This window comes from Motacilla alba, chromosome 10, assembly GCF_015832195.1.
Source record: "Motacilla alba alba isolate MOTALB_02 chromosome 10, Motacilla_alba_V1.0_pri, whole genome shotgun sequence".
Taxonomy (NCBI): Eukaryota; Metazoa; Chordata; class Aves; order Passeriformes; family Motacillidae; genus Motacilla; species Motacilla alba.
This window is the reverse complement of record NC_052025.1, coordinates 10121835-10144584: the sequence shown is the minus strand read 5'-3', so window position 1 is coordinate 10144584 and position 22750 is coordinate 10121835. Positions and strand designations below refer to the sequence as shown.

Sequence of the window (22750 nt, the reverse complement as noted above, 5' to 3'; positions counted from 1 at the left end):
TTTTTGCAGAACCAGGGGATCAACAAAGGAATGGAAGAGTGCAGCTCATTGCTTCTATAACTGTCTCGTTTGATGTCCTCCAAGCTGAGTTCTCAGCTGTTAGGAAGGTCTTCTAACCCAAAGATGGGGATAATGTAATTAACACTTAGTTCCATGAAACTGGAATTTAAGTCTAAGTACAGGGCATATGCTTGGCTGTCTGGTAAAAAATTCCACTTAGACTTTCTGAAATAACATGCCAAATAATAATGTTACACCATAGTCTTGTATATTCCCTGAAATACAAGACATGCTAAATTTATTCACCATTAGCTTCTTTCAATGATGATTTGCTTGATTTTTCAGAAGCACATATCAGGCATGCAGAAGTTTGAAGCATTATTTCTATTCCATACATTGTTTCATCTTTAGATCAACAGGAATTCCCCAAATTAAAAGTCATTGCAAGGCAATTGAAAATGGTAGTTTAGTGGTATGAGTAAATTTTTCCTGCTTAAAATTAGAGGATTTTGTGTACCCAGCTAGCACTACAAAGCAAGCTAAGCAGAAAAGGCAAAACTTATTGAACATGGAGAATTAATCCGTTAGTTGGTTCTCCAAAACCAGGTTTTTAAGTCATCCAAATGGTGACTTTTACCACAGAAGACAGCGGAGCAGTCTCAAGATTAGAAATTTGGACTTTATTCCTGTGGGTGAAGCTGATTTACTCTGTGGAATCTCAGGCCTGGTAAAAGCAGAGGCTTTTTACCCATTTTTAGAGGAACCAGGTTTTCAGCTGACTTGCACCTTTTTAACTGACCCACTTTACCTTTAAAAAATTCTATAGTGGTATTTCCAACACATTCGTAAATCAGTACAAAAGAAAATAGATGACACATTTCTCCCTTTACTAGGTTACAAAATCTTTTTTTAAAAATGAACTACAGGAAATGGGAAAGAAGTAATTTTGCCTTTCTGTTTCTAGAAATAACCTTTAGAAAGGAAAGCTTTTTCTTTTTTTTTTTTGCTTGTAGGAGAATCTGTTATAGGAGTTCAGTGTTGTTCACCAAAATAGCTGTCTACACCATTAAATAGCATGGGCTCATTTTAAATCCCAACTCCATTTTTACCTGCACTGAGTAAGGACTAAATTTAAAGTGGGAAAAACATCTAAGATTTGTCTGAAAGAGAACAAAAGGTTGTGGGATGAAGTAAAAATGATTTGAGCCCATGTACTTAAATATAGCTTTTATTTTAAAATGCAGTTTGAAGAAGGAATCTTGGATCATACAAGCTGTTTTTTATGCCAAACAACACAAACTAAGTTAAACACAGAGGTGTTTCACTCTCAATTTGCCCTTTTAAGGTCAGAAAAAAGGAAATTGTCACACACACTGTCTCTTGTATATAGTATGGAGAATTCTTATGAAGTGATTATTTTATAAAGGTTATACGTACTTCCAAACAATATTTATAAAATTCCTTTTCTTTATCATTTCTAAAATGATAGTATGCTCTCTGCATCTAGAGAATGATCTTACTATTATCAGGATACACAGCCTATATATAATTTAACATCTCTATGTGATAGTTTAATATTACAAATTTTAATTCCTTTATTTCATTGCTATGGGCCTTATTGTCCAATGTGCCATTGTTGGGCAAAGATGGTGGCTTGTGCAGGACTCAAATCATTAATGAATTCCTTTCAAGGCTGGAGTGCACTCTGTTCATTGAAAGTTTATAAAATGGGCTTAATGAGCATCCAAAAGGAAAACCCATTGTGATGCAGATCAACAGAGAGACAGGGTCTGCAGGCAGGGGCTGGCTGAGGGGATTCAGATGTGCAGCAGGAGGAAAGGAAATTCTTTGGTGGCCCTGTGAAGGCACCTTGTTGGGGGGTGAAAGATTCAATTTGCTATTTGGACTGATTTCTTATGGCACGAACTGTTAATACGGAAAGGGAATGTCCTGTTATATACTACACAAGTCCTTTGTCTTAGCAGCCACAGTTTCCTCCTTCCTCCAATTATGATTTTGCCTGAATGACCCTTAAATTGGAACATGTACTTCTTGGGAACAAGTCAGGAAAATGTAGTCCCTTTTATTCTCCAAGGAGAGCAAAATAATTTTGTTCTGTTTATTTCTCCTGAATTTGGCATTTTTCTGTTCTATTTCAAAGAAAGAATTGATCATTATTCCTAACAAAATCTTTACTTGAACTACTTTCTGTTTACTCTTGATATTTTTCTGTAGGATATATTGAAAATAAGCTGCACAAATGCAAATTTCAGCCAGGCATTGAATGCTATGTAGTTTAACTTCTAATAAAGCTCATTCTGTTCTCCAACAGACATCAATGAGTGTGAGACAGATGGAATATGCATGAACGGGCGCTGTGTGAACACTGATGGCTCTTTCAGATGTGAATGCTTCCCTGGCCTTGCAGTAGGACTGGATGGACGTGTCTGTGTTGGTAAGACAAACTTAATGAAGTCACAGTTAACCAAAGTTAAGACATCAGTGCTACAGTGCTAGTCTGATGAACAGATCAAGTCTGAGTGTAGAATTTGCCATTTTGTCATGGAATGGTGGGTAGTAGTTATAGTGTATAATAATAGCTCTGTAATGTTTACTGTAATAGCCCATTTTGCTCTGTTTTCATTTCCTTTTTATTTAAAGAGAAAAAAGTGTGGGTCAAATCACAAGGTCAGGTAGACTATACAGAGTAGAGGTGACTAGTGCTGCATCAGTTCTGAGAAGGTGAGAATTTGCCCCTGTTTCTGCTAATGTAAAATTATTAATTTGTCACTAAGCTTAAAGATGTAATTACTCTGTCATGTCTTTTTAACGTGGGATGTACCCAATTTTCTGCCCATTTCTGTACAAGCACAGTGTTGATTATAAAATACTAATATGCATGAAAGCTATTTATGGGCCAGTTCTTAAAGAAAGAGAAAAATCACCCCTGGACCTGAAAACATAAACATATGTTGTCTTACGTACTGGAATAGCATTAGTGACTTTTCCTTGGGATTTTTACAGGCAAAGAAAGAGCCTGAAAAAAAGACTCTGTCCATTTCCCCCACAGCTTCTCACTAGTTCAAGGTTAAGAATTGATTGTTTGCCTAGTAGTTCACCAATGCATGTTAAGTCATTCAATACAGTGACTAGTTGTATGCCTTAATTCTTGGGAGTGTGAGGAAGGAAAATTTCTTGTCCCTAGTAGAGGGGTGCATACAGGTGGCTGGAAAGCAGAGGGAAATAGTGAAAGAGACTTTGTTTTGACAGCTATTTTATGGTGTTTATGACACCCAAGCTACATTTAATACTTGCTATAATTTATGGCAGGATAGTTGGCTATGGCAGGATTAAGAGAGATTTCTTCCCGCAGATACACATATGCGAAGCACATGCTATGGTGGCTACAAGAGAGGACAATGTGTGAGGCCATTAACGGGTGCAGTTACAAAGTCAGAATGCTGCTGTGCCAGCACTGATTATGCCTTTGGAGAGCCTTGCCAGCCCTGCCCAGCACAAAACTCAGGTATGGCATGTTCACTGGTAAATCTTCTCATTTACGAATTCTGTTCATACACTATTTTTAGAAAGGTAGAAGAAAGTTTTGTATTAACATTGCAACTTAAATCACAAGATTACCTTGTTGTATAATATGTTACATATTTTGAGCAATCTTTTATTTTTATATCTTTTAAGACTACAGGAGATAATTTTTTAAAGCAGCAGTAAATTACAGTCTCTGTCTCCAGACTAGATATGCTCATTAAAAACAAACAGGACATTTTCAGACAACAAACTGTATTTTGGTAGATGTAGTTAAAAAAAATATTAGTTTTAATGCAAGTTATTAATGGAAAAAATGTGGTTAATATGTAAGTTCAAATCCATAAGGTACACCTGCCAGTCACATGTTTGCTGCATGACTCCTATATCCTTCAAGTTATCTGAAGTAGCTTATTCACTGCCTTGCCTTTGGGTAGTCAATGCACAGGCAAATGTCCAGTTGAGTTTTTTGCAAATACTTGAGTCTGTTGCTGAAATCCCTAGCAAGTGGAGTTGTCTGGGACATAACTTCTCTCTGGCCAGAAAGCAATCCTAACCATTTCAATGGGCAGAAGTGCTTTAGGAAAATTCTTCCAACAAGACTCTGCTGACACAGTCCTTGCTGTGAAGCCAATAAATTAAAGAGACCTTGGTTTCATGGAGGTGACTGACTGCAGGGAGCTGGTTTGAAACCTCAGTTTATTATGTGTTTCTTGTTACTCCGCAAATTTGTTGTCGCACGTAAACAAAGTATACCATTTGATAAGATATCCTTGATCTACTGTGAACTCATGAAGACACTCCTGCTAAATGGAGTTAAATATGGGGCAGATTTATAGGAAAAATTGTTCAGTTTCCTGGTCTCTTTGAACCTGCACCTTGGGCAAAGACTTAGGCATAAAGTTCTGCAGAGTCTTGCTGTGAATAAGTTATGGTTCGTTTGTGTAGGAGGACCAGCATGAAGTTTATGTCTATTCCAAAATGCCACAGTTCATCATGTGAAGTTTTTACTCATCCATCTTTATAAGCAGATTCAGACCCTGGATCTGCTAAAATGCTTCACAGGTTCAGAATACTGTGAGGTTATTAATGTTTTCAGAAGAATTGGAAGGCATGTTACTTCTTTCAAATAATTAATTGCCATACTGTAAATGGTGATGCTGAAAGCAATGAGCTAAGAAAGAATATTCCAGTAAGTTTTTTAATAATTTTTCCAGCTGAATATCAGGCCCTGTGTAGCAGTGGAACTGGCATGACTGCAGGAGGAAATGGTAAGATCACCTAATGTAATTCAAATTTATATATAGCACTTTTGTCTGAAAGTGTTACCTTGATATCCTTAATTTGTTAGCTGTGCTGGTGGGGATGGGACAGAAGAGAATGAGAGACAGGCTTAGGGTGAAATGAATGGAGCATGGAGTTTCAGGATCATGCCATTTCACCAGTGGGGCCTCTCTGGTTCGCATCATGGAGTGTATGTAACTGTCATTATAAAATAATGACAAATTTATGAGAGGTGCATTACCTACATGACTTTATATGTCAGTCATATTTGCATATTTCAGGTGAAGTCATCTTGAAGAGTAAAGCCATATTGAACATTGAGCTTACTCATGTTTTCATCTGTCAAAATAGGCCACGGTTTGTTTAACTGCAGAGAAGAAGGAAATTATTACAATGAAAGCTTTGTAGTCATAGGACTGTGAAACTCTAAACTCTTCAATCAGCCAGTGCTCACTAGTAGATTTGCTGGCAGTAGATAGGGAAAAGCACTCAGAATGGAGGGATATTACTGCTTTGGCAAGTCATGCCATCTGGAAATGCTATGAATCAGGAGATATGGGGAGTATTAGTACATGGGCCTCTCTAAATCTAATCTCTGATCCCCACTTTAATATCCCAGTTCTTCCCTACAGTTGAAAGTTTCCTAAATGACCGTGCACTAGAGATAAATCAATGATAAAGAAATGCTTTTTTTCTCTTGAGTGTGAATATTTAGGTGTGAATTTCCCAATCAGAACTACATAATTATAAATACGGAATTGCCAACATAAAATGATATCGTAACTGTCTTTTTCTGGTTTGGAGAATTAACCCTTACAAGCCCTCAACAACTGCTGCTCTGATGTTTGGGTTTTTTTACCTTTATGCAGATATTAATGAGTGTTTATTGGATCCTGATCTCTGTCCAAATGGAAGGTGCGAGAACCTGCATGGAACATACAAATGTTATTGTGACCCTGGATATGAAGTAGACTCAACTGGGAAAAACTGCATCGGTATGAAATGTCTTATCCTCAAAGTATTTATAAAGAAGCATCATATCCTTTCTCAAACTCTGTTGGCTAAACTATCCAAATCTATACTTCTATTCTTTTCATACAAATAGAGGCTGCAGCCCTCTCTTGAACATGACTGATCTGATCAGTCTACAGTGTTCTGATGAGCTCTGACTGGTGCCTTGTATAGTCATGCCAGAAATTCTCCATTTCCCCGTGGAATATCCTGCCTAAACTGATTCTAGTGTGCATTAGTCTTTTCTCAAATACATGTTATACTGTGGGATCAAAGTCAACCTCTAATTGATGCTTACATCCAGAGTTTGCTCACTAGCCTTCAGCTGATGAGTTCTGTTTTCTAGCATGTTATTGTTACTGGTCTCTAATTGCAAAGTTTTGAATGTTGGCGATTATATTTCATCTTATTTTTCTTGTTCATGTTGTCAAGATTAATTTAGCCTTGCCCGATTCTCTGTATTGGCAATAACTTCCAGCTTAGTGTTGTCCACAATTTTTGATTCAATTAATTTTTTACTTCTGCATTAAAATGAATATTTTATAGGATCAGTCCCAAGTCTGATCCTTGAAAGCATTTCTGATATCCTCGCTTCATCATGATTATTCTCCTTTTTAATATATCCTACTGTAATCTCTCCTTTGTCCAGCTCTGAAACCACCTTAAAATTTTTAAATTCCTTATCTCCAGCTTACGTAATAATTTTATTTGGGTTCTGTATTCTCTACTTAAACCTAAATAGCTTAAGTCATGGGTGTTATCCCAGTCTAAACTATCCATTATCTTAAAAAAAAAAAAGAGTTGTTCTTTCTTAGATAAAAATCACACTGTAATTCATCCCATTTTCCCTTTTGCTTCTTTGGCTTTAATTATCCATGTCCTATTCCAGTGTTTGCTTGTAGCTGATGGCGTCTCTTCTCCCAATCCATCTGTGAGTTTTCCAGATGCTCCCCAGCCCACCCTGTTGTAGCCCACATCCATGCTCCATCACAGCTGTTTCCCATTCTCCCGTAATGTTCCACCTGGCCCTCTCTCAATTTTTCTGAACTCCTGTGAAGCTTCCCACATGGTCTGTTTTATTCTGCAAGTCTCCCTTCTTTTCCTAGCACTCTTGCTGATCCCAGCTGCTGCGCTGACCCTCTGAGTCTTCCCAACTTCTCTCAACACTTCCTAGGCCTCTCTGACTTAGCCAATTGTTCCTGTCTGCTCTTTGGGTCTCTCCTGGTCTTCACCTGCTATTCATGGCCCATTGCCATCTTCTTGCAACTTCTCCCTAAAGACTGCAGTTCTTCCAAAGATTTCCTCAGGGTTCTTAAATTTAGCACTAGCAATTCTATTTAAATTTTTCATCTCTGAAGCAAGTGTAGACTTACATTAGCCTTGTAAACTATAACATCTAAGTTCAGAGCCAGCTTGGAAAAAATGGCAATTTAAAGACCAAGATGATCAGCAGCAAACCTTTTCAAACCACTCCTCTCCTTGCTTCTTTCACGACTGTGGGTGCTGCTGGGCAGTGACTCAGAAACTGCATAGACCTAATCCGTAATAAAGGCAGGATGGAAGTGTGAATCCCAGCTTTATTTTGAGCTGTGGTGTGGCTGTCACATGCTATGAATATGTGAGGAAAGAAAGTACAGGCTCTTGTGCAAACCTGTTGTCTACAAAAAGAATTCAGTATTCATATTCCACATCCCCCTGCCCTATTTGTCTGCTCTAAAAGTGGCTGTTGGGAGTGAAATTCTGTCCTGACTTCTACTCCAGAAATGTTTTATTTTTTAAAAGGTTCTTTATTTTCATTGTAGATATTGATGAATGTGCACTGAACATGCTGCTTTGTGACAATGGGCAATGCAGAAATACCCCTGGAAGTTTCACCTGCACCTGTCCAAAAGGATTTGTATACACTCCTGATCTAAAAACATGTGAAGGTAATTGGTAATACACCATTTCATCCCAGTTTTATTCATATGGATTGTTCTCAGATTGTGCCAGAAATACTTTGAACCCTCATGAAGGTATAATGTGTAGAACTGAAAAAAAATCACCATTAATAAATTCTATGGGAAAGTAGGAGAATGAGGAGGGAGGGACAAGGCCAAAATGAAATTATTAGATAACCTCATGGAATAGCCTGCATTTACTCTCCCTATTTACTACTACCAGTGAGCCCACACTGTGACAACGGTGAGAAGAACCAAGCTTTACAAATCTATTGTGTGAGGAACAGAGCCAATGGGCCCCTAGTTTGAACCCTTTTTGAGCCACAGACAGTTCTAATGCATCGGTGTATCTTTGGGACACATGCATTGCTAGTCTGTTGGGAGGGGCTCATAACAGAAAAGGGGAATATCAGCAAGATTGTCCCCTTTTTCCTAAACTGAAAAGAGCCATATGTATTTTTGTTAATGTTTTCTGGCACTAATAGCAGTACGTTTCTTTTCTAGATATTGATGAATGTGAATCTAACCCCTGTGTTAATGGAGTGTGCAAAAACACACCAGGTTCTTTTGTTTGTGAATGTTCTCCTGAAAGTACTTTGGATCCAACCAGAACCATCTGCATAGGTATTTATTCCTCTGAAGATTTTATGTTTGCTGATTAAAAATGTTTGGTGACATGCGAACATTGCACACCAGGTGAAGAAAATACTTTAAAATAACTTGTGTAGATTAATTTAGCGGGAAACATAACAGAAACAATATTAAAAAGTGCTTTTTGTTTCACCATTACTATGGGAGCATAAAGTGCACTTGGGAGCTTGGTGTGCTTCCATGTCCAATTTGAAAGAGAGGTGAAAATTTTTTTTAACCAGCACAGAAATCTTTTGACCAGTACTTCAGGTCTGTGCTCATCTCTTTAATTTCTGTGCTCATCTCTTTAATTTCTCCTGCAATAAGGTGAATATGTTCTAATTAGGATCTGCTCTGTGGAAAAAATGTTGTATTTGAGATGGAGCACGAACAAGTTATGCACAGTCCAAACCGGCTCAAGAGCATCCATGGACAATGCTGTGACTCAGATACTCTGTGGACTCATAATTTCCTTTCTTGCCCATTTTGTTGGGACAGTAATTTATAGCTCTTTTCTAGTCAGTGAGGAAAACTGTAGGACTACAGCTGTCTGATCCTTAGCTAACTCCTGCCACTTCCCTATATGGGAAGATATCCAGACTGGGGGATCTAGTAAAATAATGGAAGATGTAGCAAGGGTTCTTCTGCATGTGCTCCTAATCTGAGTCATAATCAATACAGGGACTCAGATCTTGAATGGTATTGACATACTCCCTGTTAAGGACAGTAAGCATAAACAAGGATTTGCAAGAACTTTGTGCTGGTATGATTTCAGGCTGTAGTCCAGCATAGAGAAGGTTAAATTAAGAGATTTTAAAATAAATTTACTTCTGATGTGGTAAATTATAATGGAAGGATGATTCTTTCTCATGGTTAAACACACGTGTTTGTAAATACAGTAATGTGTAATGCTAGAGAATCTGCATGAAAATATATTGTTTGTTTCCAAACAGAAACTGTCAAGGGTACCTGTTGGCAGAACATAGTCAATGGAAGATGTGAAATAAATATCAATGGAGCAACTCTGAAGTCCCAGTGCTGTTCCTCACTAGGTGCTGCTTGGGGAAGCCCATGTACACCATGTGAACGAGGTAATGCCATTAATTTTCCTCAGGAACCTAGGACTGCCTCCTCTGAGCTTGGTCGAGATTATTGTTGTAGAAGTTGGGCACAGGCTAGACAAATAACTTTACTTGTTCTGTTATCAAGCAGTCATTCCTTATTCAGTCCCAAAAAAGAGAAGTCTTAATATTTGAGAGGTAGCATGTAGCTATAGTAGGTTCTAACTGGATTTTACAGTACATATTTTACAAGTTTAAATGCTGAAGGGAAGGGACCACACCTACAGTCTGTAACTGGCAGCCTTACTTTAGCATGGTTTGTCATAATTAGTGATCTGGAGTTCCTAATGATGTAGCAATAAATGCATGTTCCCCAGAGATCCCAAGGCAGTGTTCGCAACAAATGGATCTTTGGTGTGGTAATGAAGGGAGGAGAGGGAGTAGCCCTTGTTATTATACTCTGTAGATTAACTGATGACCTGGAGAACCATACAGTTGGTGAAAAAATGGGTTGAGGTCGCTGCATATTCATTTGATAGTTTTACTGAACTGTGGGATGAGCTGGGAACCCAGGGATGAGCTGATGAATGCAGAAATGTGTGTGGGTTGTTATTTCTATATCCTGAAAGCTGCTAGTTTGCTCAAATCTTTGGTTAATTTCATTCTGTGTATGTTAACAGAATTCATCCTCATTCATCCATGGTAAATAGGGTTGTAATGTGCTGTGATCGAGTGAAATGAATTAATTGATTCAAATGAAACAGAAATCATAACCACTTTTAGGCTAGCTAGCTGAGGCACATGGGAAGCAAAAGAGGATAAAGGCTGACACTCTATACAGTTTATGTAGTTGCCCCATCTTATCTCTTTATTATTTCAGAAAATACTGGGATACTGTCTAAGCACTCAGACTTCTCATAGCAATAAACTAGATAATGTTTCACATGATCAGTTTTGCACAATAAATTAATGGTGAGTTTTGGACTGTAGCATTCTGAAACTTCACTTCTGTTTGTTTTACAGACCCAATATGTCAAAAGGGATATTCAAGAATAAGAGGAACATTGTGTGAAGGTATTTATTGTTGCCTTAACATAAATCAGAGCTTGAATAAAGAAATGCCAGTGTTTTGATTTAAGTGGTTAATTTATGATAGAGGAACACCATGCCAAGTTCTTACCTTGTGGTGTTCCATTGACTTCATTAGAGTTATGTCAAGGATGAATTTGGTCTCAGTTTGTTTAACATTCCTGCATACTCACACTTTATCTCAAAGTACACGCTTGCAAATACAATGTCAACCAGTATAAGGAGGTGGCTCTCTGTCTTCAAACACTGCTAACTGAGTAACCTGTTTTTACAAATTATGTGTTTTATAAATACTACAAAATGTGGCATAAGTAATACAGTGGTATGATAAGCCATTACTATGCTTTAAAAAAAGAACATTCAAGGACTGTAGTTCACATTAGGTTTTTTTTTTCTTTTTTCCCTAATCTTGGCTTTCTCCCATATGACATTGTGTGAAATCTTACACATTCCAAAACATATTTTCACTCTCCTATAAAAACAAACAAACAAAAAACATCAGGACACAGTAATAATTCGGTTAAAGAAAAGGTTAATATTTTAAATGTGTAGTTTTTTGCTTGGTATGAGATGACTCTATACTATTCTGTGAGAATTGAAGGTCCCACCCTATTTCATCTCTATTTGAATTGATTTGAACCCCTGGAAAAGTACTGCATATTTACATAATATGCAGAAGCTCAGAGAGTCTCAAACTGCTGTGGGTCATCCTGACTGACAACATCTGACATGACACTGCAGTTAAAATATTTTTAAAAAATTACTCCCATATGTAGCTTCCATAAAGAAACATTGTTTTTTCCCTTAAAAAAAAAAAAAGAGGAACACCCTCACACATACTCTTTGCTTTCCAAATGATGACTGAATACCTTGGCATGTCTGTGCTGCAGACCCACTGTACATAACTTATCTGACCTCAGCAACACTTTGTGGAGTAAGTGAAAGAAAAGAAAAAAAAATGTGGGCCCACCTATCTCTCTTCACAGGGAAAGTCTTAGAACATTTTCAACACTGCTGGGATGGAAAGTTTATCCTTCCAAGATACAGACATAACTGTTTTCAGCATTTCCTTTACCAGTACATTGGGTTACATCTATTACATGCTTTAATCTCTCTCATTTCTTTGGGACCTGGATAGCCCCAGGTTTTTCAGAGTAGTTTTCCTTCCTTGTAACCTTACTGAAGCCTTACTTGGTTTTCAACCAATGTAAGCATTTTTCAAGACAGGGAAAGGTCTCTAGGAAATTTACTGGCAAGTTAGAGACAGGAGTAAGTGTAGCTCCCAAAAGGTGATAGTCAGTTCTCCCATACACAACCTATGTAAAATGAGTAATAGATCTTGTGCAGGGAAATAAGCAAACTAAATTGGCAGCATTCCTCTCATTTACGGGTGAGCCCTGGAGTTGTCAGCTGCACTATTGCTCACAGGCTGTGAACAGTGTTTCAGTGGTTTCTAATAATCCACTGGCTTTCCTTCCAGTCAATTTACAGTATCTGTTCAAGGGCAGAGGCCACTGATTTGCCCCGCAGTGTTTCTCCTCCATCGTGCTCCATGAGGTTTGAGAGATGCAGTCTCTGCATCAGGAGTTTTGTCTGGAGGCCTAACCAGCCCAACCTTCCCACTTCTTGGTTACTCTATACATGAGTATTTATCTACAGATTGCCAGTCATTCTTTTTCCATTTCTTGTTCTTATCCTCTCCTGTCCTAAACATTGTCACGCTTCATCTTGGAGCATGTTTAATGCTGGAAGCTTTTTGCTAAAGGCAGTTGTGAAGCATATGCTTTCCACAAGGACATGGGTGGGAGGACCTCACACTTAGATTACTAAACATTTATTTAACCTCAAGCCAAGCTAATGCATAGAATCAATTTTTCCTTACCAAAAAGTGCTAAATTTGCCTTTTAAATATAGAAATACAGTTTTTACTTAATGAAGTTAAACTCTGTGTGTAGTTGTAAGGAAATTATTTTAATATATATATATATATATATATAAAGTTGCTAATTGCTGACAAGGCCATAGGCCCAGATTTCAAATAGTGTTGTAGTTTCCAGATGTGCAGATAGAGAAAATATTCAAAAATCTTAAAAAAATACTGAATCTAGTTGTCAGAATGCATAATGTCATTTTGCACTTATTTTGGTCTTTCTTTGTCCATTTGCTTCAAATATCTGGCCCACAGTGAGTATTAAAATGGATATAGTTTTTAAATACCCCTCCCCCTTCTGTTACTTTTGAATTTAATTTCAGTATATGTAGGAATAGCTAACAGCAACATGTATTATTTTTGATCATCAGCAGTTTTCTGTAATTAATTGGATCTAGCTGATTTACTTTGGGAGTTGTAAATATTTTAAATTTTTTCAGGCCATGTAGACTGCTGTAGGTTTTTTATTTTATCCTAAAAACATTACAGTGTTATAATTTCTTATATTTTTGCTAATTTGTTCATGTTTAGCATGCTAGTGATTACTCTTACTCACTTTCTTTTTTTCTTTCATAGATGTTAATGAATGTGAGGTGTTTCCTGGAGTTTGTACCAATGGGCAATGTGTCAATACCTTAGGATCATTTGTTTGCCAGTGCCCCAATGGAATGACTTTAGATGCTTCTGGACGGACTTGTCTTGGTAGGTGTTAATTCCATGTACAGGTCTACTAGTGAAGAGCAGATCTATGCAGTGACCAGTGATTGCACTGTGTGTTTTCTAAAAAGAAAGGAAAATTATTATTGCCCATTTTTCAAATTGAATTAGTCAGGGCCATGAACTTAGTTCACCTGGAACAGGAACAGGTTCCAATGGTAGTAGCTAAAGCCCATCACCATCTGCTAGCTGATGAATAGCTGTGATTTAGTTCCAGATTGTTATCTGACAAATCTCTACAGATCATCCATGCTCTTAGCACTCTGCATCTGCAGCCCCAGTGAAACCACTTTCTACAAAGGCTGGAATAGTGGAGGCTGCACCATTGTGGGCTGGGACTTGGCCACACCATGCACCTTGATTCAGTGTGCAACAGAATATCCAAGTTTTGTATGCTGTCCACCCAAAGCACCTTTTTCCATTTATGACAGTAATGCCCAAGGTTTGCCTCTGAACAAGGCAAAGCTTGTAGTAATTAAAAGGCCTTGTATAAGTATGGCAAGGTGGAATATTTAAAATCTTTTCTGATCCAAAATTTACTTCAAGGGTTGAACACCATTTTTCAGAGTGGTGTTTTAAACTTACTTCAACTGTTAATATCTGAGTTTAGCGTTAATATTTTGCTGTTAGGAATTATGCAGTGAGCTTGGTATGCTCCTCCGAGTCCACAAAAACGTGGAGTGAGCTGTCCTGTGAAGGGATTTTGGAAAAAAATTCCTCTGCAGTGAAGTAAATTTTCTCTTTCTTTCTCAACATGTTGTTAAATTGCCCAACAGACATTCGCTTGGAGAGCTGCTACCTGCAGCACGAGGACGAGCAGTGCACGTCCCAGATCCCCGGCCGGCACCGCATGGACGCCTGCTGCTGCTCCGTGGGGGCAGCCTGGGGCTACGAGTGCGAGGAGTGTCCTCTCAGGGGAACTCCTGAGTTTGAAGCTCTTTGCCCAAGGGGACCTGGGTTCTCTACGAAGATAGAAATAAGTGGGAAGCCTTTCTCTAAAGGTATGTGATCCGTTTGTGGCATTAATGTGATCCATTAATGCTGGCAAATCCCGATGGCTTCTGCTCGTACTCTTCCATCACACAACCCTCTGTTTGAAAATTCCACTGATAGGCACTTCACTCACCCTAAGGCAGGTTTGAAAATCCAGTTAGGGTTCATGGCAACTGAAGTCCAAATAAAATACAAGAGAATTTAGTTTGTGTTAGAGACCATTAAATACCATATAATACTGCAGGCTCAAACCACAGAATTTGTGTCACTAGAGAGGTTAAATGATGCCTGACTTTGCCTCCTGGCATCTCTTAGTACAAGAACTGGAACAAACTGGGCAGTCAGCTTTGGATATATTGAAGGAGCAATCCTTACTTGCGAAGGGTGCACTAACTTTAATTCTAATGTGAAACAATGAAGAAATGGTGAATAATTTTGGGAATTTCTTGTGAAACTACTTGGAGAAGTAGAGGAAATAGCTTCCAGGATGATGGCTCAAATCAGAAAATTTTATTTACAGTAAACCTAGTTGTGTTATGACTCTTGTTGGTAAATTTCCAACATTAAATGGGAAACACACAGTGACATCCCAGCATCATGTGCTGAAAGCTGTCTTTCCAGGATTACCAGTGAGGTTAAGCTGGACAATGTCAGAAGTTAGCCAAAAAACTAAACATTATGAAGTCTGAAATGAGGGGAATATATATATATGAATGACAATAGCTGTTGTTAGTTTCAGCCTTGTTTCATAAACAGTTACTAAGCCATTAATTATCCATAAAGAAAATGACATGTGCTTTTACTTATGCTCATTATGTTTTCTGTGACTCATGGAAGTCACATTTTTTTTCTCAGAGATTAGAAGACAGAGTGCTTCTTTTGAAAGCTGTCTTTGCCTTCATCCTCTGTCTGCTGAAATCTTCCTGAGCTGCAGATCAGATCCTGCAGGACAAAGGGGAGACTAATACTATTCTGTAGCAGAAAGTGTTCTTGGAAATTCCAGCACAGAGTATCTGTCTACGCTGTTGGTTAAGGGGAAGTCAGTATCAGTTTATGGTAGTGTGGTCTAATTTTCCCACAAGGAGGGGTCACTGCCATTAAAAATTGTGAGCTCTGATGTCAGCATTGCTCTTCTGTGCACTGTTGTTGTATGAAATGGTAACATCCTATGTCCACACTGTCTCATTTTCAGACATCAATGAATGCAAAATGTTCCCCAGCCTGTGTACCCATGGAAAATGCAGAAATACCATTGGCAGTTTTAAGTGTAGATGTGACAGCGGATTTGCCCTCGATTCTGAAGAGAGGAACTGCACAGGTAAACTGCATGGATGTCTGTCTCATAGCTGTGAACTGAAAAGGGAAAACTGAACTCCTTTGAAAACCCTGTGAGTGTGTTTTGTGTTACAGATATCGATGAATGCCGCATCTCTCCTGATCTTTGTGGCCAAGGCATCTGTGTCAATACTCCGGGAGACTTCGAGTGTGAATGTTTTGAAGGCTATGAAAGTGGATTTATGATGATGAAAAACTGCATGGGTATGTTTTTACAGACCTTAGATGTGCAATAGTATGCAATGTGCTAGCATGCCATGCATGGTTTCTTTGGGGTTTTTTTTTAAGGTCTGCTTGTGGTTGGGTTTAGGTCTCTTATTTTGTGAGCCTTATTAAAGCTAACTTTAAATGGGAATTTGCTGCTTCTGCAAGTTGCCAAAGCATATAGAAGCAAGGCAGAGGATTAGGACATTAAATATATCCTCACAATCCCCATCTTGCTGAGTGGGACACCATCCTGAACTTTGAAGTTAAGGTAAATCGAAATTTAGGAGAAGCCTTTTTGAATTTATTTTCTTTTTCTAACTGCATTATGGTGCAAGGGATGACTGCAGCCTGGCTCTAGGATAGGCTGCAGGGTCAATCAAGGCTGTGATGGGTGAGGGATGTGCTGGCCGTGCACTGATGTGCCTCCTTTCCCCCCACAGACATCGATGAGTGTCAGCGCAATCCCCTTCTCTGCCGAGGTGGCACCTGCATCAACACAGAGGGAAGCTTTCGGTGTGACTGCCCTCCAGGCCATCAGATATCACCAAATATCTCTGCATGTGTAGGTGAGACATGCAGGCAAAATCAAGATTGTGCACAGCATTTTGTACCTCTCTTGTTACTGTGCACTTGCAGCGTTTGCTTTAGTACCATTCTCAGGATGAAAATGTGTTCCTCTTTTTCTTTTGCAACAGACATCAACGAATGTGAGCTGAGCACCAACCTGTGCCGCAATGGCCGTTGTGTCAACCTGATTGGAAAGTATCAGTGTGCTTGCAACCCTGGATATCAGTCCACACAAGACAAGCTGTACTGTATCGGTAAGGACAAAATCTGCACAGGAGCTCTAGCAAACAGGGAAGATAAAAGACACAGAGTTGTTTCAGTTTAGTAGATATATAAAGTAATTTTAAACCATGAATGAAAAAGTCTATTACTGTTTGTTGAAATAGTATGCAAAATCTCCAAAACATGCACATCTGTTTTGAAGAGAATTGAATGAAGTTATGGAATTGCTACACTTAGCTGAGTAACAGATTATTTTCTCTAGTAAATCAATCATGATGCATAAAATCACATACTATTTTTAATGCCCCAAGACTTCAGACTTCGATGATTAAGAGGGAGTAACTTGTTAGATTAGTTATATATTTGATTAAAAATCATCATTCCTGCTGGACCATGAAATAGAATCATGAGGTTCAGTTGCATACATTCCTTCTACTGTGCCATGGAAAAATCCACTGGCTTTAATTCTGCCAAGTAATTTGTTACCTTGAATCTTACAAAAACTTTGTTGCCCTCATGATCCTGTGGTAACTCAGTGCTATTTCTATATGTGGAAGGAGAAGCACAGAAGTGTTTGTATATGCAGTCTTTCCATCCCTGGTTTGCCTGAATCCTTCCCAGTGCCTACCTTTGCAAACACTTGAATGTCAGTGTGCAAACACCAAGTGTAGATTCGGTGTACTGGAAAGCTGATTCTAAGTGTGTCCTTGAAATGTGCTTTAAAGTAAAAGGTATTGTGGGTTTTAACTGTTATTTTCTCCTCTTTAGATATTGATGAGTGCCAAATAATGAATGGTGGCTGTGAGGACTTCTGTACAAACTCAGAGGGCAGCTATGAATGCAGCTGTAAACAAGGCTTTGCACTCATGCCAGACCACAGGACATGCACTGGTAAGGGAGATTTTGGGAACTTTTCTGCTTAAAGGGCCTATTTCAATAGTTTAAAAATGAGCCTTCTTTTTTAAGTTAAAGGTATGGTAACAAATACACTCTAAAAAAAAAAAAAAAAAAAAGGAAATAAGGAAATTAAGTTATTTTTCTGAAGTAAATATCTCCAAAGTATCAGCATTGGGCAACTGCAGAAAGAAGTGCTTTGAAGGGAATTGGTTGCTGATAATTTCAGAAGGTGTACAAATTGATTCTGATTTTAATAACAAAAATCTCTAATTTTTTCAGTAGGAGATAAATTTTCCCTCTTAAGGTATTGTAGTAGATCCAAATCCAAAACAGGTTGAAGACCATTAAAAAAATTATCATGAACAGAAGCCAAGATGCTGTGCATGGATATTGTATGGTTATGTTGGAGAGAGCATAGACAGAGATGCTAGGAAAGCAGCTGATTGTTCTGTTCTGCTGTTTTGTGGTATCTGCTCTTAAGCAAGCAAGAAAATTCCTATTTTTGATTCTTTGTTTAGTCAAGTGCAAGTACACTGCATTAATTCAGAGCTAAATGACTTGCAGAGAAATTGAAGTCTGAGTAATATGAATCTTTCTTAGGAAACAGGTCTTTTACCCTCTTAGAAGAGTTTGTGAGAAAATTTTCAGAGCTCTCTTATGGCTGGGTGTTCTCCTTTGGGAGTCTGGAAGTCATAATCCCAGGAAGTGAATTGTACTTGGTGATTTCCACATAGGTTACTGGAAGGATAATTTTCTCTTACTTCTTGCTTCACAGCCTCTGGCCTGATGAGACATGTGAATATTTGCCAGCTGTTTGCCAATTCCATCCAAGAGCTCCTTGAAGAGCATGAGAATTATAAAAGGGTTAATTCCTTGGAATGGAATTGCCTTTATAGTTGAACAAATGGAGAGTTTTCTATACTGGATTATTAGAGCACTCACATTTAGAATTTGTAAATATTTATGGGCCTTGAACCAGGGTCTCAATTACCCTGAGGCCACTCACTACCATTTCAGAAGATAAAAGAGCCCTAAAGCACAGCAAAATATAATTTTCCCCCACATTGTGGCTTGCTTTGTCAGAAAGATATAAAGTAGCCAGCCTTCAGCAAGCATCAGACCCTCATTCAAAGAAAGAATTCAACTAGAAAAAGTGCAGATTTGATTGACCCTGAAAACCTAAAATATTTAGATTAGAAGTAGTTTGCTTTAGCTCAAGTTTCTAGAAAAGGCAAGCTTTTACAAAAACTCGCCCAAACATTGGTGTTTGGGGCACTTTTTAAATGCAAAAATAAAACCGGTTGATTGAAATTGTGCCTCAGCCAGAATCTAAACCCAGTGAGAGGATTAGAGAGACATGAGAGGGAAGGGAGGAGGGAGGGGAGCAGAGTCTCTGAGCCCCTTTTCTGTTTTCATCATCTTTATTTGACTTGGACCAAATAACCCAAATGTGCACTTGGACGGTCTTTGGGATCTCAAGTCTGCTGGCTTGAAGCAGTTCTGTCTTTACACCCCCTTATCCTTTGCCACCCAAACACATCTCTAAACCCAAAACCAGAACAGATCATTTACAGCACCTTCCTGCATATTAAACTAAAAGCCTTGGAATAGGACACTATCCATCTTTCTGTTCTCCAAGTCAAAATGCAAGCATCTGCCTTTGCTGTGGGGAGGGGATGGATTCTCTGTGGTTTATCCATACATTAACCTGACCCTGAACACATCCAGTGAAGTTTGTAGTCAGATCTTTAGTTGTGAATTTCTACATATTTATTTCTACATATCCTACCTTGACTCTGAAAAATAGAATTTCCTTCACAGACCAGCTGCAATAACAATTAGCTATTCATTTTCATACTCTCTTCTAATAAGGACTTGAGTGCAATAGCCACACATAAAAAGGTTTAAATAGCAGAAACACCAGACAATTTTGGATGTTAAGTCAAATCTAAGAAAATATCCAGAGATGTGAGGGGTCACCTTCACTACCCTATTAGTACTGAAAACACTGCTTCCTTCTCTTGAAAAGATGTTATTTACATATGTAAACATCTGGTGTGTATTCAAAATCCACATACTAAAGTTTTGCCTCTGCCCAAACTAAGAAGAAGAAAAATAATTTGGGACTGGTTTCATGGCACTACATATCTGGTTTTTCACTGCTAGATTACAAGATAAAATAGGACTGTGACCTTCAGTTGTGAAACACCTATTTTACATTTTTAGTTTTCTCTGTGTGTGAACATGTCTTTTATCTTTAACATCACACAAAGCTGGAAGCCATCACAGAATATATTTGCTGATAATTGACCTGGTAAGAATGCTCTGCAGTTCAGTAATAGGTCATGTTTGAATTGGTGAGGTTATGCATAAATAATCAGCTCAATTAGGAGAAACAACAGGTTCTTTGTCAGCTGATTTTCCCCCAACTGTGAAATCGGTACAGTGGCAGGTTCGTAAATAAGGTTCTTTATTTCTGTCATTATTATTCCCATTTCTAGAGCTTAAATTTGCATGTTAATTCAAATTCCATTCCAAATTGACATTTTCAGGCTAATGTCCATGTCAACATTATTTGCTTGTTAAGATAAACAGGGACTGGTCAGCCTTCTTCCTTGCAGAAGTTGTGTATCCACACAAGCACTAGCTGCTAGAAATACAGCAGAATAATGAACATAATATTTTAAATTAATGTGAGTGCATTTTCTGCAGCTGCATAATTACTGCAATCCACAATAGACTGCTCTGATAATGAGTTACACCCTTTCTCTTGGAGAAGATTCCTGAATCTTGTCCTTTTTGTGCTGATTTTTTTCCCATGGTATCGCTAGGCAGAGATTCTGATTTTTGCTCTTGCTGGTCTGTGTTGGTGCTGACACAGGAAGATTCTAGGGATTTTTACAAGGAACACTAGCATAACCCCAGGGGCTCTGAAAGATTCCAGAACTTAGCATGGTTGCCTTAATATAATAAAGTATCTGCTTCTGCAGCTGGGTTCCAATCAGTGATGGCAATTTTATCAGTTATCAGTTGAGAAAAGAACTTTTCATCCTAGAGAATGTAACTATAGGGCTGGCCTGGCCAGTCAGCTGAAATACTAAATAAGACCATAAAAGTCTCTTAGTGAAATAAATGTATGTACTATAATTATTCCCATCATGAGTTGAACTGTTTCCAGTTTGTCACCACCCTTGAGATCTGTAAAGGTACTTTGCATGTATGATGGCTTTTTTAAGATCTGCAAAGTTTGATATTTTTGTCACTGAATTTGACTTTAGAGCTTCCATTGATTTCAACAATGATGGCCTGTATCCAAGAATGCCCAATTATATGTGGCCTTGTGGTGTGACAAAGGTTCTGTTGGAGTTCTTTTCTCTGAAGGAAAAGTTGGTTCCTGTTCCTCCCACTTGAGTCAGAAGGGAATGTTTTGCCACTGACTTTAGCTGGAGACAAGGAGCTTACTCATCAGGACAATTTTGCAATGTACTGCTCAGTTATTTACAAGGATTCAATCTTCACCATGTTTATCAGAGCATTAAAATGCTTACTTGCCATGATGATGGTTCATTACACTGGATAAAGGTAACATATTTTAACCTGATTTCCCTCTGTAGATATTGATGAGTGTGAAGACAATCCTAACATCTGTGATGGAGGCCAGTGTACAAACATCCCAGGAGAATACAGGTGTCTTTGCTATGATGGATTCATGGCATCTGAAGACATGAAGACTTGCATAGGTAAGTAAAAGTACAATATATTCCAATCTGCATTAAACACTGAAAAAATATTTATTAAGGCACTCTTTCCAAGCAGACAGACAGTGATATTTGAAGAGTATTGCTCTTATTTCCTAGTTTTGGTCACCTGAGCACAGAACCAGCCCCACTGCACAAGTGCAAATGTAATCTTCTGTATATCCCTGTAGATTGGCATGCAAACATGATCTATAGCATCACATCTTTGGGTCCTCTTCCGGTGAAGCTTTTACGCAACTTAGATAAAAAAAAGAGTGCCTGCAGAAAGGAAGTAGGTGATTCTGTGGAAAATTTCTAGCAAGATAAATCACCAGTGCTGATTTAAATTGTCTCTGAGACAAAACTTTGTCGAAGTATTTTACCTTGGTAGAACAGAGTTGCGAAACAGCATAATCTCCAAAACCGCATTTTCACATTGTAATTTAAAATCTTGAGTGTATTTCAAGAGGAATGTCTGACAAAACTAGACAATGCATGCATGAATATATAAATGTATACAGACACATATATGTAGGAATTATCAATAATCATAGTCATTCTTTGGATAATGTACTGCACCTTAGTGTCTATTTCTATGAAAAGCTGGCATTAAAGGTATGTTAATGCAGATATGGTAATTAACACTGTTACCCCAGATCTCAAAATGTATGCTTGTATGCTAGGTAAGGAATTACTATAAGCAGCTTTTTCTTTGCATATCTAGACCTGTGTTTGTATCAGAATTAATATTTAAAAGAGATTTTTCCAGTTACTTTCTAAGGCTTGCATTTAATAAATCTTAATTCATGGGGTTTTTTAGATGTTAATGAATGTGATCTGCATCCAAACATCTGCCTGAGTGGAACCTGTGAGAATACAAAAGGCTCATTTATCTGTCACTGTGATATGGGATATTCAGGCAAGAAAGGCACAACTGGTTGCACAGGTAAGTTTCAAAGCTTAATTATTAATTTTTACTTAAACTCATGAGTCTGCCTTTCTGGTGTTTAGAACCTCCTCTCACTGTGCTTCTTTTCACTTACTTGTGCTCTTACTTTACTTCATCCAAATTCGCTGAGCTTGTGTTCTGCTAGACTTCAGTGGTATAGCATTCAGCCTGATGCTGCTTCTGCTGAAATGAGTGGAGCAAAGATTGGGATCCACACTGGTCATGTTATGCACAGCTGTTCATCTGAGGGAACAGCAAACGCCATTCTCTGTAACTTCACAAACTCCTGAGGGCCTCGGTGCATTTGGTTAATTGTTTACTATGCAAGCAAATAACATGTATCTTTTCAAAGTATTATTTGGCAAACCCAGATGGCTTGAAATATGTGCTAAAATATATTTTCAGGTTTTGCAAAGTGTCAACAATACAGTTACACAACTGCATTCTATCAGCTGAATCAGAATTTGCTCGATTTCATGTATTGCCAGCAAACAGAAATGAGATTCAAATATACAGGCTCCGAGGGCATGATATTAATAATCCAAGTGGTGGTGTCTCAAGCCAAGGTGTTGAGAGTCTTAGACTTTGCCCAAATATGAATGCAAACATATGTTTAATATAATTTTTAATGTAGACTT

At 38.2% G+C, this 22750-nt stretch overlaps 1 protein-coding gene across 3 annotated transcripts in view; it reads left to right on the top strand.

The window, feature by feature from the left end:
• Positions 1–22750, top strand: part of FBN1 (fibrillin 1) — a 146847-nt gene that overhangs the window by 78142 nt on the left and 45955 nt on the right. For all 3 annotated transcript variants that reach the window (XM_038146667.1, XM_038146668.1, XM_038146669.1), the window contains 17 exons: positions 2333–2455; positions 3374–3526; positions 4761–4814; positions 5697–5822; positions 7641–7766; positions 8283–8402; positions 9362–9499; positions 10493–10543; positions 13065–13190; positions 13982–14206; positions 15391–15516; positions 15609–15737; positions 16181–16306; positions 16436–16561; positions 17298–17420; positions 21041–21166; positions 21984–22109. In XM_038146667.1, the coding sequence (XP_038002595.1) occupies positions 2333–2455; positions 3374–3526; positions 4761–4814; positions 5697–5822; positions 7641–7766; positions 8283–8402; positions 9362–9499; positions 10493–10543; positions 13065–13190; positions 13982–14206; positions 15391–15516; positions 15609–15737; positions 16181–16306; positions 16436–16561; positions 17298–17420; positions 21041–21166; positions 21984–22109 (2124 nt within the window). The remainder of the gene's footprint in view (positions 1–2332; positions 2456–3373; positions 3527–4760; positions 4815–5696; positions 5823–7640; positions 7767–8282; positions 8403–9361; positions 9500–10492; positions 10544–13064; positions 13191–13981; positions 14207–15390; positions 15517–15608; positions 15738–16180; positions 16307–16435; positions 16562–17297; positions 17421–21040; positions 21167–21983; positions 22110–22750) is intronic.